Source organism: Spodoptera frugiperda, chromosome 4, assembly GCF_023101765.2.
Source record: "Spodoptera frugiperda isolate SF20-4 chromosome 4, AGI-APGP_CSIRO_Sfru_2.0, whole genome shotgun sequence".
NCBI classification, from domain to species: Eukaryota; Metazoa; Arthropoda; class Insecta; order Lepidoptera; family Noctuidae; genus Spodoptera; species Spodoptera frugiperda.
The window spans coordinates 9,793,797-9,814,425 of record NC_064215.1 but is presented as its reverse complement, the minus strand read 5'-3'; the positions used below and the strand labels follow the sequence as shown (position 1 = coordinate 9,814,425).

At 35.9% G+C, this 20,629-nt stretch overlaps 4 protein-coding genes across 4 annotated transcripts in view; 3 read left to right on the top strand and 1 right to left on the bottom strand.

Annotated features, from left to right (window-relative positions):
• Nucleotides 1-6,045, top strand: part of LOC118272824 (protein FAM166B) — a 29,158-nt gene extending 23,113 nt beyond the window's left edge. Inside the window, exons 2-5 of the mRNA XM_035589519.2 lie at nt 1,415-1,516; nt 3,096-3,248; nt 4,168-4,364; nt 4,622-6,045. Coding sequence (XP_035445412.1) covers nt 1,415-1,516; nt 3,096-3,248; nt 4,168-4,364; nt 4,622-4,854 — 685 coding nt within the window. The 3' untranslated portion in view covers nt 4,855-6,045. The remainder of the gene's footprint in view (nt 1-1,414; nt 1,517-3,095; nt 3,249-4,167; nt 4,365-4,621) is intronic.
• A 454-nt stretch (nt 6,046-6,499) lies between these two features.
• On the bottom strand, nt 6,500-13,763 carry LOC118272799 (RAB6-interacting golgin). Its single transcript, XM_035589479.2, has 4 exons — nt 13,528-13,763; nt 12,028-12,559; nt 8,962-9,102; nt 6,500-8,612 (listed from the first exon to the last, which is right to left on the bottom strand). The coding sequence occupies exons 1-4, from the start codon at nt 13,598-13,600 to the stop codon at nt 8,318-8,320; spliced, it is 1,041 nt and encodes a 346-aa protein (XP_035445372.2). The 5' UTR covers nt 13,601-13,763; the 3' UTR covers nt 6,500-8,317.
• A 182-nt stretch (nt 13,764-13,945) lies between these two features.
• Nucleotides 13,946-15,326, top strand: LOC118272571 (small nuclear ribonucleoprotein F). The gene is made up of 3 exons (XM_035589156.2): nt 13,946-14,100; nt 14,187-14,375; nt 15,153-15,326. The coding sequence occupies exons 2-3, from the start codon at nt 14,201-14,203 to the stop codon at nt 15,242-15,244; spliced, it is 267 nt and encodes an 88-aa protein (XP_035445049.1). The 5' UTR covers nt 13,946-14,100; nt 14,187-14,200; the 3' UTR covers nt 15,245-15,326.
• A 2,738-nt stretch (nt 15,327-18,064) lies between these two features.
• Nucleotides 18,065-19,769, top strand: LOC118272699 (trimethylguanosine synthase-like). Its single transcript, XM_035589342.2, has 5 exons — nt 18,065-18,339; nt 18,434-18,594; nt 18,702-18,877; nt 19,119-19,241; nt 19,386-19,769. The coding sequence occupies exons 1-5, from the start codon at nt 18,215-18,217 to the stop codon at nt 19,470-19,472; spliced, it is 672 nt and encodes a 223-aa protein (XP_035445235.2). The 5' UTR covers nt 18,065-18,214; the 3' UTR covers nt 19,473-19,769.
• Nucleotides 19,770-20,629: the final 860 nt, after the last annotated feature.

Below are 20,629 nucleotides of genomic sequence, written 5' to 3'. Positions count from 1 at the left end.
GTGACAGACGAATAATCGTTATATAGATTCGGCCGCTGTACCCAATTAGGTACAGTACGGTTCCATGCTCAATTACTATGTAAATATATGAAACAAAATATTTATTTATTATTTTATTTGAAAATCATTCTATGCATTATAAAAACAATACATAAAATATAAGGATTTCTTTACGCTAAACTTAAAAAAAAATATATTCGGTACTTACCTCTACGCACAATTATAGTACGATGTTAAAACCCTCACAGATACAGATTTTAAAAATGTATCGGCATAAACTGCCGTTTATTTGGAAGCCCTGTTCCAATGGACCACTACAACGAGCAATAACAGCAGCAATAAGTAAAAATAATTACAACTTTTGTCAATTGTTTCACTGTACCCAATCAGGTACAGAGGCGCCATATGGGTTAATGTACCTATTGTAGGTCTAGAGATATTAACACCAGAAAATCGCTATTTTTACTATACACTCACTGACTGACTCACTCACTCATCAAAAACCTAGACCACTTCCAATGGTCGTATTGACTTGAAATTTGGCATGGAGGTAGGTCTTTAGGTCAAGGTAAAGGAAAAAATCTGAAAATGGCCAAGTGTGAGTCGGTTTTAAAAATAATGAAGGTGTAAATTCATACCCCTAAGGAACTAAAACAAAAAAATTATCTATATCTTCCAATGGTCGTACCGACCTAAAATTCGTTACGAAGGTTTGTATTTAGTCAAAGTAAAGTAAAATAAGAAAAAAAGAAAATAAACCTTACAAAAATAAATGAAATCCCACCCAAAACATAAATGTGAAAGGCTGCCAAGTTCGATAATATTGGAATGCTTCGCCTATAAAAGAAGTGAGATCTAAATAAGTACCAAGTTCCATACACAGACCTCAGTTAAAAATGATATAACTTGGCAAGTTTTAATAGAAAATTATATACTTGACTCATTGCGTTTAGTAGGTTTATAATAAAGTGTGTGAAAACTTGCCAACTTGTTATATCATTTTTAACTGAGGTCTGTGTATGGAACTTGGTACTTATTTAGATCTCACTTCTTTTATAGGCGAAGCATTCCAATATTATCGAACTTGGCAGCCTTTCACATTTATGTTTTGGGTGGGATTACTTCTCTTCTCAGTTGGTTGTTCTGGGAATGTGTGTGATGAACTTAGGAGATAATTTGGTGTATTTGGGAACAAAGATATCGACATCTGCAAAGTGGTTCGTTGCAAAGATCGACCGCAGTGTTATTGGTAGTACAAATATAAATATAATTTATTTTGTCAATGAAAGTATCTTACAATAGATAGGATATTGGACAGACCAATGTCTAGCAGTGAATGGAAACCGACTAATGATGTTGGACCAGCAACATATGATTCAAAAATCCTGTCTCAGTCGACATTTCTTCATTTCAGGTACACCGGCCACTGTCCCATGCTAAAGTTTCGCTTCGGAAAATGCTACGGAGACAACACGAGGCAAATACTTCGAGAAATACGCTCTAAGGGACTTTTCAAGTAAGTTATTCGTCAAAATGATTTATAAGAAAACCTTCGAACGCTCGACTAGTTTCAAACCACGCCGGAGCTCATAAATTAAGAGCTATGTGCGCGGCGAAATCTATCTCGTTGGTCGAGTGGTCGCAAGTACGACTGCCGATATACCGACCTATGTCGCAAGGACAAGTGGTGTCGGGTTCGATTCCCGGGCCGGGCAAAGCATCACTGGGCTATTTTCGGTTTTTCGAAATTGTCTCAGTGGTATTATGGACTCTGGAGTTGTGTGCACAGTACATACCAATAGGCTCACCCCCTATTACCTGGGACTTATAACAAAAATGGTGAGAAGTGGGTGTACAGTGGCATTACTTGCCGTAATGTTCACCTTTGCCTACCCCTTTGGGGATAAAAGGCGTGACGTTGTATTATTACATAGATTGTAGGTACAGAACCCTAGAAGACCCTTTTCCAAGATCCAATAGACCTTACAAGGGCCACAAGCAAATTAATTCAAACGGAAAGCTTTGACGTCCTATCTTAATTAAGTGCCCTTCTTGTCTCATTAATTACGCCTACGTAATCTGTGCCTAATTAACTTGGCGCACCGAAATATGCTGGAATTGATTAAACATTAAAATAATCTAAGTATATTTAAGTAGGTACAGTTAAGTAATAGCAGTAACATAAGACATTATAATTATGTAGTAAGTAGTAGGTATGTAGTTTAAGTACCTATGTAGATTTAGGGAACAGTGAGTAGTTTTCCGCGTATTAGTTTGATGGTGCTTTTGTGCTATGCTACGTCGCTATGGATGTCTTTGTTAAGTTCCCTAAGAAAAGGATGATCCTCCGACCAGGCGAGGTGAACGTGGCTGGCGGGCTTTCTGCCCAAATGTTGATCATTAGGAATTTCTATAAGTACCTATGTTTATTCGCAAGTAAACTTCATATATGCGATGTAGAATTTATTACATCATCCATTGATTTGCTTGTTGATCGTTATGTGGATGTGCGACATTTGTCATCTGTCACTTATCATGTGTCGCAACGTGGTTATTTTCCTAACTACACTAAGATTCAACTATTTGCAAGATGAAAGGTGACCTCTTCGGAAACTCAAGATATTAATGATACTTTATATTTTACACCTTACCAGAAATTATATTAAGTCCATTCACACACACACAACGTCACGCCTGTTATTCCCGAAGGGGTAGGCAGTGGTGCACATTACGGCACGTAATGTACACCCACTTTTCACTATTTGTGTTATAAGTCCCATGTAATAGGGGGTGAGCCTATTGCCATATCCTGGACACAATTCCAGACTCCGTGCTACTACCGAGAAATTTTCGAAAATCCGAAAAAAGCCCAGTATTACTGTGCCCGACCCGGAATCGAACCCGACTGCCGAACAAGGGGTCTCCTTGTTCGGCAGTCGCACTGACGACCACTCGACCAACGAGGCAGTCCATTCACTTTATTTTAATTCTTTTATATTAGTTTTCCACGGACTCTTAGTCCGTGCCTTTGTCATACACTTTACTGTTAAGACTTAAAAACCTCATACAATCATCACTTACCTTCTACCTTTCAGCAAGCCATTGGAGTACCGTCCCCGGGATAACTACGAGCTGAACAACCTCCCGCGATTCGAAGAACCACAGCGGGACATTTACGACGGCATCAGGAACAAGCCACCAGCACACATGACGGGGTACACTGGTTATGTTCCCGGGATGAATTTTAGGTAAGAAGTTGTGAGGTAAATGAGCAGATGGACTACCTACCTGATGGTAAGCAATCAGTGCCGCCCATGGACACTCGTAACACCAGATGACGCCACACGTGTGTTTAAAAACATACAATTTGACATGCACATGACACTCAGGCCCGAAACAACAATTTGTGGATCACAGGAAAAGTTGCTTCGTGCGGGAATCGAACCCGCTACACGTGCGCGGCAGCCTACACTAATCGTGCAGTTATTAACAATTACCTCTTCCTAGTTACCGATTTAGCTCAATTTTTTTATCTACTTTCGTTAACTTTCTTAGATAGTCATGATAATTTGACGTTTGATACACATATACTCGTATTTGGATGAACCGAATAAAATCAATAGTTATTTAAATTCATACTTGTACGGAACAGAAATGTCAAGGATGATTTTACATTTAGAATTTACGATGACCATAAAAGGGTCGGTTGTGGAATCAAGTTCAAGTGAGCGTGACAGTGAAGCGTTTACAAAATAAATAGCTGTCTTTCTGCAGGATACTTGCGTCAGACTTGAAAAAGAGAATAAAAATGTATGAATGATAACACAACATGATACTTTGACATCAACAAAGAAATCAATATTGAATTTTTTTCTGGTCTATTGAACAAGTGGCTGAATAATACTTATTAAGCTATGCATAAATTCCATAGTCGAATTAACTATTCTAACTAGCCCATAAAAATGTAATCAGCAGAGGCACATGAATTTTAATCAGAAAAAAATGTCGATCGCAATCTTATCGAAATAATACAAGACACATTTTAAAAGTAAATCATGATAGATATCAGGAATGTAATAGAATTAGCGCTAATAAATGATAAGAAGTAATATAAACTAAGATTTGAGCAAGATAACGAAGTAAAAAATGATTTATTATGAATTTCAGTTACGGGAAATCATATGGACGGACAGCTGATGACTGCATGGCGAACTTCACAGAGAGACAAAGGGAATTAAGACGTAAAGCAGATTTAAATAGAAGCTATATTCGATCAAGAAGCGCACCCAAGATGGAAACAGTACATTCCAGAGATGAGATTCGACGAGACTTGAACAGATTTAGAGAGATTAATAAGTATAAAGGTATGTTTCGTGAACTGGGTTAAGCTTTTGATCGTGTAAGGTGTTAGTATGTCCACTACGAAAACGTCTATGCATTCTAATGCATAAGCTATTTTAATTATAATAATAATGCACAAACTATTTTAATAGTAAGCGTTTGATAATTGAAGAATTGAGAGTTTTCATACCTAAAAATTTCGTACATTATAGTAAAGCAAAACGGTGTTCTTCAAGGAAGCTAAATAGGACCAACTTTAATTTCTTGTTATATTTTACAGAAAACACGATATCACCGGAATTCCCACCAATAGCGGGTTACACGGGCCACATTCCACGAATTAAGGGCTCCGAAGCTTCTCTCAGTCAACGATACCACTGCGCAGCAAAACGTGGTTTGGAACTCATCAAAATGGAAAGAGAGAATCGCAAAGAGTTACAAAATGCTGATACAAATATCAAAGCAATTCTGAAAGAGAATGGAAAGAAGTATTCTTATTGGAACTGGGGATAGCATACAGGCAGAAGGATGTTTTTCACCAAGAGACGGTGAACATTCTTCTATAAAATGGAACGAACAGTATTCACTTAGAAGAATTAAAACGGATTCGAGTCAGTATACTAGATTTGTACGTCATTCAAGTCATTGTCCATAGGCCTATTTTTAGTGAATAAATGGAGAAATTATATTTTAATAAGAATGTGAAGAAATCAAACATTAACTAAGCATCAGTATTGCAAATATGTCTTTGAATAGTTATCTGAACAGCAATTTACATCAGTAACATGATGTTGATAATGAAAGGGTCCATATTGATCTTGTATTATTTTCATACCATCTGTGTACATTATATGGAATGCAATAAAGTATTGAGTATTGAGATATCTGGCATTAGATCATCACTTGCCTTCCTCATTAGATAGAGATGCAGATAATTAACAGATGCGAGAGTAATCATTATTAAATCGTTTCCGTCCACTGCTGGACTTAGAATAGAAGATATGTTTAGCTCTTCAAGTCATTGGACGTTTTAGACCATTCTATTACAAGGATTTCGAATGGTATGGCTGTGTGTGTCTTTTTTTAAATGCACTCGCATTATCATGTAGTGAGTGCTATCAACATTTTAAACTGTTTCTTTTAAAGTAAGCGTCCACAGGCCCGCATCGTACGCAACGGATTTTAGTTTGCCTTGTATAGAAACTCATATAACTGCGTCCACTGATCCGCATCGTACGGACAACATCGAAAATGCCTATATGCGATGCGTACCGATGACGTCATACGGAATGCCGATGGCAAAAATCCGAGTGAAAGTGACATCGGTAATCCGATTGCTCCAATACTCGCGTCGGCAATCCGAACGCTGCCGAACAGTGGACGCAGTCAATCCGTTTGATGCGATCCGTCCGATGCGTGCGATGCGGGCCTGTAGATGCTTACTATTAATCACAATGCTGAATGAGGATTCCTGAGAAAATGTGATATGTTTAAGAAATCAACATTTTAAAGTCATTGTCGACGGAATATCGAACGTTTCAACTTCATAGCATTTAGAGCACAAATAGGGGAATGCATGCAAAGAGTATTGTGAACATACTCCGAATTTGACAATGCATGGAGTACAAACACTGGAATGTAGATAGATTTATATGTTCTACTGTACCTAAACATAAGGAAATAAACTACATAGTTATTGGTGAATTTGTTGTTTTATTAATTAATATTATTTGTAGCAACAAATGCAACTGCTAAGGATCAAAATTGATTGACAGGTTGGAGCAATTTTAGAAATTCTGAAACAATACGGATTCGTCGAAATTGTGTACTTAAGGTGACGTATCCCCAAAGGGGTAGGCACAGGTGAACATTACGGCATGTAATGCCGCTATACAATGTACACCCACATGTCACCATATTTGTTTTATGTTCCATGTAATAAGGGATGAGTCTTAAATAAAGAGACAGATTGGAGTAGCTTGATTTGCTGGGCAGTGTATGTCTGTAGGTACCTATATGAGACGCAATATAAAATAGATCTGTTTCACGTATATCTGTGTTCCGATATACAACGGGTTAAATAGCACTTGCAAGTGACAAAAAGTGTGAACAACATGAAATGTTAATCTTTGCCCTCTAGGGAATAAAAGACTTGATGTCATGTTTTAATATCATCTTTTTTAATATGTATACTTACAATATTAATAAACTATCTGTAGTTAGTAACAATATACAAAAATATATGTCTGCTATCTACATCAGATATAAAAAATATTAAAATAGTAACTTTTTTTTGGCTTTAGTAAACTGGCTGAAAATACTCGTATCCAATCTCATTAAAATAGATTTTTTTAATTTTAATTATTATTGTCATGTTCTACACGACTATGAAAATATAATAATTTGATAACTTATTATTAAATTATTGCTAAATTACGTATGAACTGTATTTTAGGAACTTATTGAGCTTTTCACAATAGTATTAACACATCGGAACATTCTATACAATGTACACCCACATTTCACAATTTGTGTTATAAGTCCCATGTAATAGGGGGTGAGCCTATTGCCACATACTGGGCACAATTGCAGTCTCCGTGTTACAACTGAGAATTTTTCGAAAAACCGAAAAACCCAGTAATACATTGCTGGACCCGGGAATCGAATCCGAGACCCCATGTCCGGCAGTCGCTGTTGGACCACTCGATCAACGAGGCAGATATGTAAGTAATATTAAAAAAACGAATGTAGATAAATAGGTAGTCATTTCATAAAATACAGTTCATATACATAAATAAGGTACATAATAACACAAGGCACATAGTATTATTATAATAAAAAATTACTTAAGTTACCTTAACAAAGAAATTCGTTGCCATTAAGCTGCAACTAGGTAAAATAATAGCTTTATCATATTTTAGTCCTAACTTAGATAAGTATTATTATGACAAAATTGACATATATTATACAATAATAGTAATAAAGACAGCAATACAGTCTATGAGGAAATCCTAATATTTAAAATGCACCAGTATTAAATACAATATAAGTTTTTAAACATGGTCACTCGTAATATCATTAGAACTTAAAACGGGGTATTTACTATGTTTATTAGTTTTTGTGAGTTTCCGTGATCATTTCATCCGTGATCATGGCGCTTGCAACAGTGCCGAAATATCGGAAACTCACGACAGTCCCGTTTGAAGTTCTAATGATATTACTAATTGCAATGTATTTTTGTGAAAGGTAAACAAGATGCCGTGTCGATCCTAATATTAATTTCAATTTTATTTTTACAAAAGGATCAAAGTTAGCCTCCATAATCAAGCAATAATGTCCGTCTTGTAGATTATTTTAAAACATTAGACACGTATTTTTGATTTTCTTACAGAAACAATTGCTTTCTTAGATATATCGATTTGAAATATTGCGTGACGTCACTTCTAGGTTATATATTTAATACGTAGAAATAACGTATTTGCTCCCACTCTCAAACTGTATTTCGTTTCATCTAAGTATTGTTCTTAATCTTTATGACAAAAAAATACGTGTCTAATATTTTTTGATTACTTAAAAAACTATTCAGTCCGTCAGACTGAATAGTTTTTTAAGTTTTAAACCCCGTCATCATCCCTATTATTTTAAACATACCACGTTTTGGATAATTTAATATTACAAAACATTGTTTAACCATGGCTTTGTATCCATCCAAGCCTCTTGTTTACCATCCCAAATCACTAATAAAATCAAAGGATTTTTAAAAAACTAACTACTAAATTAATTATTATGTTATCGGCTTACTCACGTAAATGTTTAGACGAGGAACTCGACTAGTTTCGTGTGTCGCGGAATGCTGCTCATGAATATGAGCCTCTAGCATGGCTTGAAACTAGTCGAGTTCCTCGTCAAACATTTACGTGAGCAAGCCGATAACATAATAATTAATTTAGTATGTCTCACGAAAGTTACAATAAAACTAACTACTAGGTGTAAGCTCAACAATCTTACCAGTCCGTTCGTCAACACCGTCCACTATGACGGGCTCACTAACCGTTTTAACTTCATTCACATCTGACTTATCCAATATTTCTAATTTATCTTTATCCGTAGCTAATTCTAACATTAAAGTTTCTAGTTTCTGGGCTTTTCTCGTCTCGTTGTGTGTGATTAGAGCACATAAGTGTTCCGTTAGTAACTCTTTCTTCTCTTTCTCTTTTTGTAAATGTATTTTCGCTTGCAGGAACTCTTTCTCCACTTTTAAGTAGTGTTTTCTGTAATGTGATGTTTATTAATCAGTTATGAGTGAGAGAAGTTGAAAGGTAACCTATGGAGTTTCTTGTTCATTCTTCTCCATAGTAATCTCCACTTTGGGACGAGCAAATACAGACATTTTTTTAACATTATAATATTTGCTTGGACGTATAAAAATGCCTTCCTGGTCTATTTGAAATAATAATTTAGACTTTAGGTTTATTTTTCTTAATATGGAAATGAGATATGAAGATATGAAAATCTATTTATAACGGAAACTGAGACTAGACGATGCTGGGAAAATATTGGTAGATTTTCAAATAGGTATCTGGGAGCTCAACCGCGATAGGAAGATATAAATAAACTTACTCTGCATCAGCATAGCTCAAACAAGCCTGGTCGATCTTCTGTCTCAGTACCGAAACATCCTGTGAGAACTGACTGTCCAGTACTTGTAGCTCCTTCTTAATTTTCTCAAGTCTCATCACCTCTTCTGTTGTTTGTTTCGTCCTGTTGAACGAATAAAACGTTTTAAAACCAACTTTTGAAATGGTCATCGAACAATTTAAATTAGATCTTTTACATATTAGGTTTAAGGATCAATTTTGTTTGCCTGGGAGCCAAAGATAATTATTGAGACTTCCCATCTTTTTTGTACATGCAGACCTAGAGGTCGATCTCTTAAATCGACGGTGTATCACCGTGAGAGAAATTCAAAAGCAACCGTCAACCAATTTCGGAACAACAGTTCTGTCTGATCGGGTCTGGGTGTGATATACACGTCCACGACACTGAAGAAACCCTAATGTCAGGCGAGGCGATGTTTTAATTACTGTTGCTCTTTGACAAACGGAAGACAGGGAGGCGTAGGCCAATTAGGTATTCGATTAAGAAGACGGCGACACATGAAAAAACACGGAACAGACATCAAATTGTATGGAATGCAGTATTCTCCGTAGGGTGGTGTTGCTGCGGATGCGCTTTGGCTTCCACCAATCATATTCATTGGTACATACCAGCATATCCCAACATACCCCATACTAGCTTAGCACTGGTGGCAACGAACTCAGCTAAGCTATGTTTTTTATATGGAAAGATACGTGCTATGGATACTCGCTATGGATGCTCGCTATGGATGCGTGCTATGGATATGTGCTATGGATGGCATGGCACATCTTACTCGCACAGCTACATAGCCTAGTATCAGTGGAAACTATCACATAGTTTCACAGCTTAGCTATTACATCTTCGTAGCATAGTTACATAGCACATCTCTGGTGGAAAAGCCACCAACACCCAATTTCGTAAAATATGTTTTAGTGCTTCCAACCCACTTAGTACCATTATAGGTACCAAACCACAATGTTTTTATAACAAAAATAACTCACTACACACATGAAGAACAACTATCTAAACAAATAACACAAAACACAAACCATATAGTTTTAGTGACCAAATTGTAGAATTTGTTTAAATTAACCATTTTTGTATATGAATTTATTTATATGGCACAGATAAATGTTAGCACAGGACATCTGAACTGAATATTGCAGACTGAATCATTGGCGGTTACTGGAGATAAAAACTGAACGCCACTTGAATTGATAATACGTTTATTGATAAAAAGATATACTGAAGGCTGAAACTGCGAGTTTATTCCATTACTATTTGGATTTAGCATGGATTTATTAGTACGTAATGCATATAGAGCGTTGAGGTTTTTAATCCCCCATAGGCAGAGGTGGCAAGTATCGTGGGCCCGAAGATTTAAGACGCCCGCTTCTCATGCATGAGCGTGTGGATTTGAAACCTACTCAAACCTTGAAAAACCAGTACATAGCCACTTATAGGCTGTTGATATGATGTGTGATGTGAGGTAGAGAATTCGACTTGACAGTCGACCAACGAGGCAATGTTCATTCCAATAAGACATTTACAAAATTTCAATCCCATAAGACATTTCTAACCCGATAAACTATTTCAAGGTGTACAAATTAAAACTAGCAACAAAATGGCGTTGACTCGGTTTCATTGTTTTTATTTATGCTATGTGAATAACCAGACAAAGCGTCTATTGTGAGGCCTAAAAATATTTGTTTCCATTCGCACAATACACTTAAACATGTGAAGAAATATTTTGCGCATAACATCATCGCGGAATAATTCCTGATTGAGTAGGCGTAGAAAAGTGTAGGTACATTATATTAGGTCAATATAAAAATAAAATTTCATTTATTTTTACGCGCGGTTTATGGAAATCGCAAATCTTCGTGACGTCACGATACACAAATCAACAAACCCGGCCTGGTTACCATGGTTACCCATGTACCGGTACGCATGGCGGTTAAAGGTACGCTACTTGTACTTATTATTCTGTGTTTAAAAATTATAATATAACTTAATTTATATGGTACGCGTCCATAGGCCCGTAAAGTACGCGTCGCACGCACCGCACGCAACGGATTTTATATTTGTCTTGTATAGAAACTGCATTATATTAGTCCACTGATCCTCATCGTACGCACCGCATCATTAGCAATGCCTACATGCGATGCGTACTGATAACGTCATACGGAATGCGTACGATGCGTACGATGCAAAAGGATATTAAAGTGTTGTGTCGTATCGTGTTGTGACGTCACTACTAGTGACAGTGCAGTGCATTTTAGCGCGAGCCTGTTGTGGTAGTGGTAGGTACCAACACAAAACAATAATATTAATAGTTTCTTAATACAGAATATTTAAGTACTTAAACCTTTTTTAACCTGGAGCTACCTCCAGGTTAAAAATGTTTAAACTTTGTATGTGTATTTGTGTCAAATTGATTAGTTACAACATATAAATTGACTATATACGCACATACATATAAACAAATTAGATATACAGATCAATTGGCTTTGGTCTAGTCACTCAACGCCTTCATAGTTTATTGACCTCTGCATACTCACACTTTTCTCTTTTTAATAAAAGTTACTACTCTACACGGTTTCTTCCGCTACTCGGCTCTTATTAATCATATGATGATGTTTTATATCTTACTAGTTCCCATGGATCCTATCACCCAAGTCAGCTAATACCGTGTCTGTATACCAAACATGAAAATCCGTTCAGTAGTTTCAGCGTGATTGATGGACAAACATTCAATTACTTTTTTCCATGCGCTCAAAAGTAGGCAGCAATTTTAGGAAAATTAACGCCATCAAAACATGGGCTAGCTGTTACTATATTTTGGGGCCCTATACCATCGGCAAGTCCTCTCTTTGAGGCTTGAGAGACAGGTGGAGAAAAACCATTGGATGAGTTTTTCCCGTCAAAAATAAAATGTAGGCACCCAAACAAATTTTCATATGGGGTCCGCCAAGACACGCTATACGATTGTCACTATTAAATGTTCCTGGGTAAAATAGAAACAACATTCGAATAAAAACTACATACCTGTCAGCTAGAGCCTTAGCAAGCATCTCTTTCCTCTTCTTATTCTGTTCTTCCATCAATTTCTGTCTCAGCTGCAGTTCATATAATTTAACCTTATGGTTCTCCAGTTCATCTTCAGAATAATTCTCAACCCCTCGCACAATATCCGGTGGTGCATCGATACTGGTCTTTCTATCACTTACTACTTCTGCATTTTCAGTTGCCATTTTGTTATTATCATTAGATTCTACGCTTGTTTCTTTATTAGTCTCCGTTTTAATGTTATCATTATTGTCAACATTTTCTTTCATTTTATTATCTTTAATAACATTTTCTTTTATATTTTTACTTAATGTCTCTGTTGTTTCATTGCTTGGTGTTGTCGGCGATCTCAAGCTGAGTTTACATTTATCAAACTGTATATTGTCTATCGCATCATCGGAATACTGTGTTTTTAGTATGGGTTTTGATAGTTTGTATTGATTCATGGGCCTCTTTTGCCTGGCACCGATTCTGTCCAGTTTTCTAACATTAGATGTGTTGATTTGTGGATCTGTAACATGATGATAATACTTCAGTATTAGTTAGCAAAGCACAAACTGATTTTGGTATTAATGATATGGATACATTTATTTACCTACTAAAATAATTAAAGCCCTTGAACCGCAGAATCTAGTACTTACTTCGCTTTCTCTCGGTAAGACATGAAATGTATTAAGACTAATGTGAGTACTTCTGATCCAGAGCTGCGGACTACCTAATGGGTTTACTGGTATTTTCAGCTGTGGTTTATATTTTAAGTTATTTTTTATATAAAATATGTATTAGTATAATTATAATTCAATTGTATGTAACATCTATGTATATTATTTTTCTATGTACCTTAGCCTTAGATGCCTGAAGCAAATAAATAAATAAATAAATATATTCAGTAAGAGTCAGTTACTTCAATTTACAAACAAAATAATAAATATTAAACAGTACACAATAATTATTAAAGATTACATCAATATACAACCTTATTGATTTCTAATCAGATTCATCTATGATTCATATTTAATTATTTTATTAAGTATAGAATACTGGCAGCATAGACATGCATGGATTAGATTCTCTTATGATAAAACTTTTTTAGTAAAACCTTGACTTCTGTGTAGAATAGAACATGTTTGTGGCTGCATTTTTTTTACTATTTACTTACATCAGATGAGATCATTCAAGGTTCAAAGTGTTGTTATACATTTCATAACAATATACCAATTCGATACATGTTAGAAGTAACGTTTTGTCATATAAAAATAATAAATTATCCTAGTTCTTTATATGGTTAATACGGTATATATCCCGGTGCTTTTTAATAATGCAAATTAAATTTTATTGTGAAAATTTTTGGTAACCCTGTCTCTGTTTGCGGTATAATTAATGTAGTCTTTCTCTTTTGTTATAATGGCCATGAACTAGTTTAAATTATGGTATAAACAGTATGATAAAATTAGTTACGGATAGGATATGTGCACTTACCGCTGTTCGAGCCAGTTTCACCGGATTTTATTCTTTTCAATTCTTCTTCACTGAAACCCGAGAAAGTCGACATTGCACAAATGTATCAAGTTTTTTTCTTTAAATAATTGATTATATTCTAACTTCACTCAGTAATAAATTAAACTAAGATCGTAATTCTTAAAAAATATTCACAACTTTTAGTAGTGACGACGACACGACATCCGTCGACCTATTTTGATGTTTACTTGATGTAGTTGACGTTTTTCCATGTATGACAGAAATGACATATGACGATGATACTTTTTTCTCTTATTTCTTTATTTTATTGAACAATCAATATACTACTACATAATAGTATTTACAACTAAACTAGAAAACTTAATATACTAAAAAATAAAAGAAAACGATGTAATTCCTTTGGAATTGGAATGGATCGGTTCTCTTTTATTTGATGGTCTGTTATTATAGTTGTCTTTGCTATTGCATGTTGTTGTCTATGTTTTTATCAACTTGGCTGTCATTCTGTTGGCGTTAGTTATAGCGGCTCGGCTTAGCATTTTAGGTTATATTTTGTGTTTAGTGAAATAAAAGGTATTTATTTCTGACATCGTTATCACTGTCTTCAGTTTATATTTTACGTATAAAGTGTGTTACAATAAATTGTTGCTTATTTACAGATAATCTTATAAAAATGGCGGCGGCAATGCCAATAAACCCTAAACCATTCCTCAACAGTTTAACAGGCAAATCTGTGCTAGTTAAACTAAAATGGGGCCACGAATATAAAGGATTACTTGTGTCCGCTGATGGATACATGAACCTACAGTTAGCAAACACCGAAGAAATCGTAGACGGCTCGTGTACAGGTTAGTTTGGTTTTAGTGATCATAATCCGATTTTTGTGGTAAGAGAAACATTTTTAAGGTTAAATTAAACGTAGTACATCTCAGTAAGCTTAAACGGACAGCCTCTAACCCTAACAAGGTCCCATGGATGTTGCACATTATAAACAATGATGTGTTTGTCAACAAAGTTCTTAGAAAAGAAGTTATAAAGCAAATAGGTAATGAAAGCCGAAGTATAAAGTGATGTTCTCTCCTTCTAATAACATTTTATTTTTAAACTTTACCCAACATTAACAGTTTCTTTCATGTGTGTTAATAATCTATTTAGTTCGTCAGTTAGTGAAATGAAAATTAAAATGTAAAAATATTAGACATCTCTTTATTTTGTCATATAAGAAGACAATACATACTTACATAAAACAAATCAAAGTTCAGGAGTAGGAGCTAACTATGTCACTATTGAAACATATAAAACATACTCATAGTTAATAAAATTTTAAATTACATACATATTGATGGTTGAGAGGCTAATTATACTAAGAGACATTTTTGTTGTGATATTGAGTATACATCATTATTTTGATGAAGAAAAATTTTGTGATTTCGAATATCTATACCTATTGACAAATCAGTTAACCCCTTTTGAGCAAATTTTTCAGGAGACATTTAAAATTCTATCATACCTATTGTTCTATATTGTACCTATCTCACTTATTGGGGTAGGCAGAAGTATGCAACAGAATGCAAAAGATCAAAATAAAATTATAATTATTTTCAAATTAATTTTTTTTATTTCAGGAAATCTTGGAGAGGTTCTGATACGCTGCAATAACGTGCTTTATGTAAGAGGCGCTGAGGAAGAAGATGAAGAAGGAGAAATGAAAGAATGAAATAACTCTTAAGGACCATAAAATAAGGCTTAGTTTAAGATTTCCATACTTTAAGTTCTAATAAAGATACATTCTATCTACACTTGTGGAATTTATTTATTATTTATGCCAATAATTAACCTTTTAAATGCCACCATTGTCCTAGGAATTTTTTTTAATACCTACAAGATAAATAATGTAATCTATATTTAAGGTAAGCTTCTACGGGCCCGGATCGTACGCATTCCGTATGATGTCATCGGTAAACATCGCATGTAGGCATTGCCACAGGACGCAGTTGTATGAGTTTCTATACAAGACAAAATCCATTGCGTACGATGCGGGCCTGTGGACGCGTACCTTTAAGGTCAATTGAAGACCTTTATTGCCTTAAGAGTCAGCGCTTATTGCCAGCGTAGCTGTGGCATGACGCGGCATTCTGCTAAAAGCCCGCCCCGCAATGATCGCTGCATAAATTACAACTGGCTTAGGAATCATATGGCGAGCCGTAACATCGTGGTATCAAAATAAAGCAAAACGAAATCAAAAACTCATTGAATAACATTCAAAAAGTGACTAAATCCTTTGTCATGCTATGCTATATAACTAAAACACCTAGTGTGTGTTGCCGGTGATGACTTACGGTACCGAGACATGGTCCTTGACTGCTGGCCTTTTAGAAAGGAAGAGTTTAGACGCGAAGAGAGCTAGCTATGCTCGGATTATCTTTGCGCGACAAAATCCGAAATATGCAAAATTCGCCAAAGAACAAGAGTTACAGTCATAGTCATAACTCTCAAAATATGCGAGTTAAAGTGGCAATGGGTAGGCTACGTTGCCCGAAGGACTGATGGCCACTGGGCCAGGAAGGTGATCGAAACTTTCTGCCTCGCACAGCAAAATGAAGGGTTCCGTAGCAGCAAGTAGATGACATAATATAAAAGTTGTAAAATAACTTGGTTTTACATAGTGTTTGTATGAACGACAAAGTTATATTTGCGGTTTTTGAAAATGTTTTATTTCTTGAAAACTAATAATGATATCTGGTTCAAACCAATTTTCGTTGTTAGTTTTTATTGAAATCTACAGCATATATTTTTTTCAGTTTTCTCACTCTCTTATTTTAAACGTTAGAGGGGGGGACACTCATTTTTCCACTTTGGAAGCGTCTAACTTTCAAACGATTGATTTTGACAAAAAGTGGTTTTAGGAACCTTAATGTATTTTTTAAAGACATATCCATAGACACCCATCACGGATATGTTAGCTGAAAAAAAAAATTTTTTGAATCAGTTCCATGTATGGACTTGAAATTTAAAAATTAAAGGGGGCCCTTTAATTTTTAAATTTATTGATTTTTATTCAAAATTCGAATAGCGGTTACCGAAATACACCATCTTACAAAGTTTCAACTATGTAGGCCCAACAGTTTCGGAAATAAATGGCTGTGACATACGGACGGACGGACAGACAGACAGACATGACGAATCTATAAGGGTTCCGTTTTTTGCCATTTGGCTACGGAACCCTAAAAAAGGTATATACAAAATCTAGGGTTGTTTTTATCTTCTTAATTTAGGTTTATATTTTATTATTTATTTTGCTATTTATTGTATTTCAGAAATATGGGTAACATCAGGAATAATATACTAATGCTAATATACTTAACACTTTACATATTATTATCCTTCAAACAACTAACATAACTTTTAATATTTTAGATCTCTTTTCCATAGAAACAAAATTGTCATATGTTACCCTACCGTGACCAGACGATACTTTCAGCATTGGAGATTTTGCTTATATAACTTAAAATTATATAAAACATAGTTTTGTTCCAAAATTGTGTTGTAGGCACTTAAAATATGTACCTAATTCAACAATTAATGTTTGTTTAAACAATATTGTAGCTTTGTTAGCACGAAAACCAGTGAAAATGTATTTTTTTGTGGACGTGCCTCTTTCCTGTGGACCCTTAAAGTCACAGGAAAGATGACCACCAAAGAAATATTTCAAACTAAATTCAATCTTTTGACTTTGTCTACATTTCATTACTTTTTAGATAATGTTTTTGGTGGGATTGCCATTTACTGAAATATGTGGAATTTTGTTGTCAATTGGACTAACACAAAGTTTATCAGACATTCAATGTAATGAAAGGGTTGTGTTCTACCAACTGTCGATGTCGGTACATTTTCAGATGGTACAGAATCTCGCATTATCGCAATATTGTACAGGAGTGTAATATATGCAATCTGTTGATATTAGGGTGTATGACTGCCTCGTTGGTCGAGTGGTCGCAAGTGCGACTGCCGAACAAGGGGTCTCGGGTTCGATTCCCGGGTCGGGCAAAGTATTACTGGGCTTTTTTCGGATTTTCGAAAAATTTCTCAGTGATAGCACCGTGTCTGGAATTGTGTCCAGGATATGGCAATAGGCTCACCCCCTATTACATGGGACTTTAACACAAAATGGTGAAAAGTGGGTGTACATTGTATAGCGGCATTACGTGCCGTAATGTGCACCTCTGCCTACCCCTTCGGGGATAAAAGGCGTGACGTTGTGTGTGTGTGTTGATATTAGGTGATCAATATCACCTACTTACACAATTGTTGGCAATCACGAAGATAGAGGAAATAATTAGAACAAGAGTCATTACGGTATTGATGTGTATTAAATGACGATTGTGAAAGTCCTCCAAAAAAGTGTTTACCATTAAAAAACATCGTTTAACTGCGTAAGTACCTAATTGGTAATTAGTTATTATTTAAATCATTATCGTTAGAAGTAGTAGTTAGTTAGTAATATAACATGATCATTAGTTAATATATTATAATAATTGCGTCTGTCTCTTTCTTTCCCTTATTGCTCATTAGATGATTGCTAGTTACCTGCCACCCTTCATGCACTATAAATGCTCAGGCGCATAGTCAGTCCCTGTGCCCAACACTGCAACCGTATCAGTTGGCTTTACAACGCGAAGCAGACAACATGAATTGGAATAGAAAATATAGTCCTGGAGAGAACTGGAGAATTAAGACCAGTATGCCTTCCGAGATTGAGAAGGACCCCGCCCTCCACAAATACTGGCATAAGAGGCACTCTCTCTTCCACAGGTGGTTGTTTATTTCTGTATTATTTGTCCTCCAGTGTAAGAAGTGTTTAAAAAGGTATTTAAATGAAACTAACGTTATGTCTCCTTGGCAACAGGTTCGACGAGGGCATCAGGTTGGACCGCGAGAGCTGGTTCAGCGTCACACCAGAGGTTGTGGCGCGCCACATAGCAGAGAAACATACCTATGACGTAGTCTTGGACGCGTTCTGCGGTGCCGGCGGGAACACGATCCAATTTGCGAAGACCTGCAACAAAGGTAAGTGACACCTTTCTTCGATACCTACTGTCTCCATTAGTTGAATGCTCTTTAAGTGTTATTTCTTGTGTTTGTGTTGTTAACTAATGTCTGATTATGTTCAACAGTCATTGCCATTGATATCGACCCCAATAAAATTGAGATGGCGATACACAATGCGAAGGTATACGGGGTCGAAGATAAGATAGAGTTTATTGTCGGCGACTTCTTCAAGTTGGCGCCGGATCTCAAGGCTGACATGGTCTTCCTCAGTCCGCCATGGGGAGGCCCGTCGTATTCCAAGGTAAGTTGACTTTAAAGTTTTATTGTGGCATCATGTGTCCATTGCCATTATTATTGTTGCTACGAGTACGTAATAAGTTCTTTCTTTAGATGTTGATTTTACTAAAACGTATTGGGTTCGATCCACAGATCGAGAACTTATTTACGAAACAACACAGGAGATGATACTTAGATAAATGATATCGTTTGAAGTGTATTTATTGAATTAATGTTCATTTCATTAACACGTGTGTTGTCCACAGGCGAAGGAGTACGACGTTGAGTCGATGCTGAGGCCGAGACCGGCGTCAGAGCTGATGCGAGTGGCGCGGACGATATCGCCCAATGTGGAGTTATTCCTCCCTAGGAATACCAGGCGCGACCAAGTAAGACATCGCCCCACATTCTGCTCACAATATATTGTGTTCTGATTCATTCTCCTATTGCTTCAATGTTTGTAAAAGTTTGTTACGATGGTTTATTCTTTTGTTGGGGCGTATCATTTTATAATGTGTTTGTTTATTTTACAGATTGTGTCTTTGGCGCGTAAGGGGGTGGAGATAGAAAAAAATTATATAGGGAGAGGCCTCGTGGGCATAACGGCATACTATTTTTGAAATCTTAGATTTTAGAAGTAGTATGTCCTTAACAGTTCCCACCTGGACTTTGGGCCTCCTCCACACAAGAACAGTTTTCCTTAATGTCCTCGCTTGGCAGGCGGGGTAGAGATCTATCTCAAGATCTGGTTCATCAGAGAGCGCTGCCCTTAGTCGAGTCTCGCTACACCCGCGGGAAGAGTGACTAATGTATTGTTGTAAATACGCAACGAATGAGTTATTCTAAATCTGTGATATTCTGTGATATTTTTTTATTATTAATTAATTTATAAATAAAAGCAAAGATTTACTTAATTATTTTGGTTTTTCAATTTCCATAAAATCTTTATTGTTTTCGGAGTTATGTAGTCTCGATGGTTCACCGATAGTCCTCACAACTGATTACAAATCACGCGTCGCTGCTGCCAGGGTAAATACCACGCGTCAATTTCGGTAAAGTTACCCTAAAGTTCGTTAGCAATTTATAATTCCATAGTGTCATGTAATATATGGTATTCTCCTGTGGGGGAATGCCTCTTCTACAGCACAAAGTAAAACCTTTTATAAAATAAAAGAGACTACTCGGATGATAGTCAGGCTTGGGAATGAGCTGCTATAATGTCCACACAGGTCTTGTTGACATGTTTGTAACATATAGTTACATTTTTTATACAATCTGACATTAATATAATTCAACATTTGCTATATATAGTTTGTCCTTTTTTATTTTTACATTTTCTTTTTGGATTGTTAGTTTGAGGATCGTGTCAAACTTTGGCTAGTCATTTTATTTTTTAGTTAATTATATTCTGACAGTTTGAGCATTTGCGTGGCCTACCCAAATGTTCTTTTGGTTGGTATTGTTCGTCAGATCATGTAGCAACAACCGTCAGCTGAGCTGATTGTAAACTGACACATGCGTGCTGCCATCTGAACAGGTCCGCTCAAACTGTTGTGGTTCTTTCCTCAAAAAACCACTACAGAATCAACTTGCTCGGTTCTCCGACATCTTTATTTGATTTTGTCTGGACTTTAAAAGAGACTATGACCTTTGAGTTTGTTTCGGCATTTCTTCTCATAGTAGTCCGATAGGAAATGCCGGCCTCATCTAGTTATTTAAGAGATTGACGTGTAAAAGAGTTACATTGTACTCTATTTGCAAAAATAAATATCATTTA